Here is a 7,500-nt window from a genome sequence, read left to right on the forward strand (position 1 = left end):
GAGAAACAGCAACTGCAGGAGGAGCAGAGGCGCCTGCACAGGGAGAGAGAGCAGGAGAGAGAGACCTGCAGTCTGCTGCGCTCTCACAACCAGGTGAGACCAGGGGGAGAGGGAGGGGAGGGGCGGAGGAGGAGGGGGGAACAGAGGAGAAGGGGAACAGAGGTGGTGTTCAATCAAGTGAGAGAGAGAAAGAGAGAGAGAGAGATTGTATGTGTACAGTTTGGGAGTCTACATGAATACATGTTTGTTGTGAATGGGACAGACTTAGAGATTAGAGATAATCAAGTAGGGTGTGTGTGTGTGTGTGTGTGTGTGTGTGTGTGTGTGTGTGTGTGTGCGGTGTGTAGACAGATTGTCTATATTTGATCCTGTCCTTGTGAAACCAGTTCCTCACTAGTGATCACGGGTCGAAAACATCAAAGGCCTGGAGTTTATGAATGATCCAGGTCCACGTTTAAGAGAACACACTCAAAGCACTTTGTGTGTGTGTGTGTGTGTGTGTGTGTGTGTGTGTGTTTGCTCGCTTGCTTGCTCGTTCTGCTCTCTGTCCCTCTTTAACGACCTGACTCAGTGGTCCAGAACGCAAATGGGACGCTGTCTCTCGGGCATCTGGCGTCGGGCGATGCCATCTCCGCCACAGAGTGAACAAACATGACGTCAAGCCCGCACACACACTTAAACAGCCTCTGATTCACTCACACACATACATACACACACACACACACACACACACACACACACACAAACTCATTTATATTCACCCCTCAGACACACACACTAGCCCCCTCACACACACACTCCCTGTGCCACCAGCTTGAAAACCCTTTTAGAATGTGTATGGAATGAGAGGAGGGTGCCCACAAAACCGCCTGACTGAAAAAGGGCTGCCCAGATTTATGGACAAACATGACTCAGTCACGCGATTCAACGGTCACTGCTTCTTTACCCCTCTCTCTCTCTCTCTCTCTCTCTCGCTCTCTCTCTCTCTCTCTCTCTCTCTCTCTCTCTCTCTCTCTCTCTCTCTCTCTCTCTCTCTCTCTCTCTCTCTCTCTGTCCTACTGTGTACCACTGCTGAGAGGGACTTGTACTTTGTGTTCTGCTCAGTAAACAGGCTTTGAGACAGTCAGTTAATATGCAAAGAAAGAGTTAACTAACGGAAGAAAAGAGGGAGAGGGGGAGTGGAGAGGGGGAGGGAGAGAAGGAGGCAGGAAACCCTGGAAGGGGTGGGAGAAGCTTGACATGGACTCTTGTCTCATAGCGCCCCCTTGTGCCCAACCCTGGAATCAGACAGGGGCCCGTCCTTCTATGTAGGACAAAGTCGCCATAAATGACATGTTTACAGAGATGATAATGTCTTGTTTTTCATTCAACGAGCGTCTCTTGCACTGTGAGAGGTGTGTGTGTGTGTGTGTCTGTTTACTCATGATTGTTTGTGTGTGCATATGTGAGCGTTTGTGTGCTCGCTCTGCCCTTGTGCTACATTGATGTATGTATTCTTTAGCTTGGACATGAAAACATAAGTACATATTTTGCGGCTGCTAATTTTATGACTCGATGTTTATAAGGTCTTTATGCGCCGCTAAAGTGCTTTCCAAATGTCAGCAGTAAAATCATACAGTCGTCCAGGGAACCAAGCCCAGAGGGAGACAGACTAGGGGGCGTGTGTGTCTGTGTCTGTGTGTGTGTGTGTGTGTGTGTGTGTGTGTGTGTGTGTGTGTCTGTGCGTGTGTGCGTATGTGTGTTTCTTTTACCTATACCGCACACCTGCGTATACTGCTCTTTATGTGTGTAGGAGTGGGGAAGAATGCAAGTCTTTTTCATATGCACTACATGTCTGTGTGTGTGTGTGTGTGTGTGTGTGTGTGTGTGTGTGTGTCTGCGTGTGTTGAAAGATGGTGGGGAGGGACTGTAGTAGGCGTGCTGCTCTGTCAGCCCGTGTTTGCTCTGGGTGATTTAATGTCCTCCATGATTGTACATCTGCAAGTTCTAACAGGGGAGCTCACTGGCTGGACCAGGTAGGAGACAGGAAGGAGTCTTATGATATGTCGACTTGTTGTTCAGGTCAACATTCGTCCATGACTCTCTCCTAGTTCTCTCCTAGACGACAGCTTCCCTTCATTGCGTCCTCTCACCCTTTCACACAGTTGCCGCAAAGCACACACCAGATGTGTAAAACATGTACATCTGTGTAAAGAAAAATATTTGACTGATGGAGAGGGTCGTTTGATGGGTGGACAGACTAGTCGATGGTGGTGCTATTCAGTTGCCTGTGTAGCGTGTATATGACTGAATGTCTGACTGACTGACTGACTGACTGTCTGACTGACTGTCTGACTGTCTGACTGACTGACTGTCTGACTGACTGATAGACTGACTGACTGACTGGCTTGACTGATAGACTGACTGACTGACTGGCTTGACTGATAGACTGATTGGCTGACTGACTGACTGACTGACTGACTGACTGACTGGCTTGACTGACTGACTGACTGACTGACTGACTGACTGGCTGACTGGCTTGACTGACTGACTGACTGACTGACTGACTGATTGACTGAATGAACTGACTGAATCCATCCCTAGAGCCTACCCTTAGACATTCCTAGATCTGAAATGATGGAATGGCGTCGATAGTGGGAAACGTCTAACTCTACACGACAAAGAGGGCTAATACCCTATCCATATATTTCCCACCTTTCTCCCCCTCCCTCCCTCTCTCACTGACTGACTGACTGACTGGCTGATTGACTGAGTGACTGACTGACTGACTGACTGACTGACTGACTGACTGACTGACTGAGTGAGTGAGTGAGTGAGTGATTGACTGGCTGACTGATTGACTGGCTGACTGATTGACTGAGTGACTGAGTGACTGGCTGACTGACTGACTGACTGACTGACTGACTGGCTGATTGACTGACTGACTGTCTGACTGACTGGCGGATTGACTGACTGAATGGCTGATTGACTGACTGATTGACTTACTGAGTGACTGACTGATTGACTGACTGACTGTCTGGCTGATTGACTGATCGACTGGCTGACTGACTGGCTGATTGACTGACTGACTGACTGACTGACTGACTGGCTGGCTGATTGACTGACTGACTGGCTGGCTGATTGACTGACTGACTGATTGACTGACTGACTGACTTTCTGATTGATTGACTGACTGACTGGCTGACTGACTGGCTGATTGACTGACTGACTGGCTGACTGACTGGCTGATAGACTGGCTGATTGACTGACTGACTGTCTGACTGACTGTCTGACTGACTGGCTAATTGACTGACTGATTGACTGACTGGCTGTTTGACTGACTGATTGACTGACTGAATGGCTGATTGACTGACTGATTGACTTACTGAGTGAGTGACTGATTGATTGACTGACTGATTGACTGACTGACTGACTGGCTGACTGACTGGCTGACTGGCTGGCTGACTGACTGGCTGATTGACTGACTGACTGACTGACTGACTGGCTGATTGACTGGCTGATTGACTGATTGACTGACTGACTGACTGACTGGCTGATTGACTGACTGACTGGCTGGCTGATTGACTGACTGACTGACTGACTGACTGATTGACTGACTGACTGACTGACTGACTGGCTGGCTGACTGATTGACTGACTGACTGACTGGCAGGCTGATTGACTGATTGACTGACTGACTGACTGACTGGCTGATTGACTGACTGATTGACTGACTGGCTGGCTGACTGACTGGCTGATAGACTGACTGACTGACTGGCTGACTGATTGACTGACTGACTGACTGGCTGACTGACTGACTGACTGGCTGGCTGACTGATTGACTGACTGACTGACTGAGTAACTGATTGACTGACTGACTGACTGACTGGCTGATTGACTGACTGACTGGCTGACTGGCTGATTGACTGACTGATTGACTGACTGGCTGGCTGGCTGACTGACTGGCTGATAGACTGACTGACTGATTGACTGACTGACTGACTGACTGACTGATTGACTGACTGACTGATTGACTGACTGACTGACTGACTGAGTGATTGACTGACTGACTGACTGACTGATTGGCTGGCTGATTGACTGACTGACTGACTGACTGACTGACTGACTGACTGAGTGATTGACTGACTGACTGACTGACTGACTGACTGGCTGACTGATTGCCTGACTGACTGACTGACTGAGTAACTGATTTTTGATCTTTCAGGAGCTGCTGCGCTCGTCCCAGAGCCTGTCTGAGGAGAGGGAGGAGGGGAGGAGGAGGCTGGTGGAGGTGACGGAGCGGGTGAGGCAGCTGGAGGACGACCTGCTGGGAGTCACACAGAAAGGCCTGCAGAAGGAGACTGAGCTGGACTGGTGAGACAGACAGACAGACAGACAGACAGACAGATAGATAAATAGATGGGTCGGTCAGTCGGTCGGTCGGTCGGTCGGTCGGTCGATAGATCGATAGATAGATAGATAGAAATATAATAAATGAAAGCACACAGCAAAGTCTGAATTTGACTGAACTTGCTTCCACCAGCCACCACTCATACAGACACTAGTCCAAGGTTTATTTTTTACTAGATATTCACACACACATACACACACACACACACACACACACACACACACACACACTCACACACACGCTTGCGCACACACACACACACACACACACACACACACACACACACACACACACTGTATCATGTCTCATGTGCAGAGTTGATGTGGTGTGGTTGTTTTTCAGTCTGAGAGACCGTCTGAAGAAGCTGACCTCAGAGAGAGACTGTCTGGAGTCTCAGCTGAAGAACGAGAAGGATGAGAGAGACCTCTACAAGGTGGGACAGTGACCGGGGGGGACACTGTCTGTCAGACAGATAACCAGCTCTGTCGTGCACTCAACTGTACCTATCTCACGAAAGGCTTTCTCATACAGAGCAGAATAGTATGCCTTTGCTTTTTTTACATTTGGACTTGAGATCAAGCTGAATCAAGCATAGTTAACAAGTCAAACAACAACTATTCTGACTCGGCTCTGCTGTGGACTAATCTTGTGTGTGTGTGCGCGCATTTTTGTGTGTGTGTGTGCGTGTGTAGGCCCACCTGCGCAGCTCGGAGCTGGAGAACACCAAGCTGAGTGCGGAGCTGCAGATGCTGAAGGCCGTGGAGCTGAACAGAGAGGTGACCATCGCTCAGTTCCAGGAAGAACTGGACCGGCTCAGGTCCTGCGTGTCCCACCGAGACAGCCTGGAGAAAGAGCTGCACACACACGCCACGGGCCAGGTACACGGAGAGAGAGAGAGAGATAGAGAGAGTGTGTGTATGTGTGTGTGTGTGTGTGTGTGTGTGTGTGTGTGTACGCGTGTGTGCGTGTGTGTGCGTGCGTGCGTGCGTGTGTGTGCGTGCGTGTGTGTTTATAAGAGCGACATCTTTCGGGCAGCATTAGGGCATAGCTGTGTATGTGAGTGTATTAACGCACGCACGTGTGTGTGTGTGTGCGTTCCTCAGGCCGAGGTCGCCCGTCTCCGTGAGCAGCTCCGCCAGGCGGACGAGCAGCTCCAGGCGTCCCGGCAGCAGGCGGCCATGTTGGCGTCGGAGCTGCGCGACTCGGCGAACGCGCGCGACCGCACCATGACGGAGCTGTACCGCGCCCGCCTGGAGGCGGACGACCTCCGTGCCAGTCTGGCCGACGCCCAGGCCGAGTGCCAGCGCATGGAGACGCAGCTGGACAGGATGCGGAGCGCCGCTCAACAGGAAGTGGTAAGGGGACCGAAAAGGGATGTCTCTAGTCGTTTTGGAGGAACAGGAAGCGGTACTAAAATCCTCGACAAGAACATGGTGTTTGGGTTCTAAATCCGTCCTCAGAGCCTACCCGTTAGACACTTCTCCTAGATCTGAAATGACGGCGTCGACCAATAGTGGGGAAACGTCTAACTCTACACGACCAAGAGGGCTAACACCCTATCGCAAATATTTCCCGCCTTTCTCTCCCTCCCTCTCTCTCTCTCTCTCCCCCATCTTTTCCCCCTCGCTTCTTGGAGGGTTGCTGGCATCACATCTAGGGTATCCTTATCCTACCACTGTCATCCTGTTTGGCTCCACCACTTCTGTTGCTCAGATCACGGGTCACCTGGGAAGCCTGTCCACCCTGGTGAAGCCCCAGGTCAGGAACCTGGGTGTTGTCTTCCACTCTCACCTCAGATTCGACAAACAAGTGAGCGCAGTGGGGAGCTCCTTGCTTTTTCCAGCTCCGCACTATTACGAAAAAATCAGGTCCTTTCTCTCCCCTTTCAGCACCTGCAAAGGGTCATCATCATCATGCTCATTTTCTCGCGGCTCGACTACTGTAACTCTCTCTACACAGGGATAGCTGATGGGACTTTGAGCCGTCTGCAGCTGGTTCAGAACGCTGCTGCCAGACTGCTGAGGCGTACTAGAATGCGAGACCACATCTCTCCAGTCCTGGCTTCTCTACACTGGCTCCCTGTCAGGTTTAGAGTGACGTTTAAAACCCTCATGTTCGTTTTTAAAGGCCCTAAATGGCCTCGTCCCACACTACATCCCAGAACTCTTGGACTACGCCTCCAGCGTAAGATCCCTCCGATCCGACGACAAGAGACTCTTGACGGTCCCCCCGATCAAATCTGTCAACAAGGGGAGGTCGGGCCTTTGCAGTGGCAGCTCCACCGCTGTGGAACGACCTCCCACATCAAGACCACCCCCGATCTAGAGACTGTTTATTTTGTTGTCCGTCCGTCTTGCTGTGTTACCGTATTCCATCATGTTTTTGTCTCTGTTGTGGCCGCCCTAAACCGGCGTAGTTTGGTGCGTGTTTAAATAAAAGAGCCCAGAGCCCAGAGCTCTGTTCTCCCTGGGAGTGTGCAAAAATTATCATTTCCCATTTCCATTTCCCCTCTGGGATCAATAAATCTGCTTCTTCTTTCTTCCCCCCGCCCCCCCCCAGGGTGTGGGTAACTCTACGGAGGGCGTGGTGTCGGAGGCGGAGGCAGAGCTGCAGAGGGAGGTGGAGGAGCTGAAGCTCAGGCTCCACATGGCCGCCGAACACTACAAGGAGAAGTACCGCGAGTGCCAGCGGCTCCGCAGGCAGGTGGCCAAACTCAGCGAGGCGCAGGGAGGGGTGAGTGCCGGGAGGAGGGGTGCGTGCCGGGAGGGAGGGGGTGAGTGCCGGGAGGGGTGAGTGCCGGGAGGGAGGGTGAGTGCCGGGAGGGGTGCGTGCCGGGAGGGAGGGGTGAGTGCAGGGAGGGAGGGGTGAGTGCAGGGAGGGGTGAGTGCAGGAGGGAGGGGTGAGTGCAGGAGGGGTGAGTGCAGGGAGGAGGGGTGAGTGCAGGGAGGGAGGGGTGAGTGCAGGGAGGGGTGAGTATGGCTGGGGGGGTACCGGGGGGCTGCGCTGCCAGCTGCTGTTGCACCTCCTGCGGCCCCACTGGCAGCAGAGTGAGAGATGTCTTATGGAGTCGATATGAATAATAGATGTTATTGAAGTGTGTGTGTGTGTGTG

The 7,500-nt window shown here is 51.9% G+C and overlaps 1 protein-coding gene across 1 annotated transcript in view; it reads left to right on the forward strand.

The window, feature by feature from the left end:
* LOC308159284 (tax1-binding protein 1 homolog B-like) overlaps nt 1-7,500 on the forward strand; it is a gene marked incomplete at both ends in the record, with an annotated part of 18,993 nt that overhangs the window by 4,626 nt on the left and 6,867 nt on the right. The window contains 6 exon segments of the mRNA XM_080533043.1: nt 1-93; nt 4,204-4,352; nt 4,732-4,822; nt 5,082-5,267; nt 5,493-5,744; nt 6,949-7,122. The exon segment at nt 1-93 is cut by the window's left edge and continues 66 nt beyond it. Coding sequence (XP_080389169.1) covers nt 1-93; nt 4,204-4,352; nt 4,732-4,822; nt 5,082-5,267; nt 5,493-5,744; nt 6,949-7,122 — 945 coding nt within the window.

This window comes from Nansenia antarctica (assembly GCF_963989245.1).
Source record: "Nansenia antarctica genome assembly, chromosome: 5".
Classification (NCBI taxonomy): Eukaryota; Metazoa; Chordata; class Actinopteri; order Argentiniformes; family Microstomatidae; genus Nansenia; species Nansenia antarctica.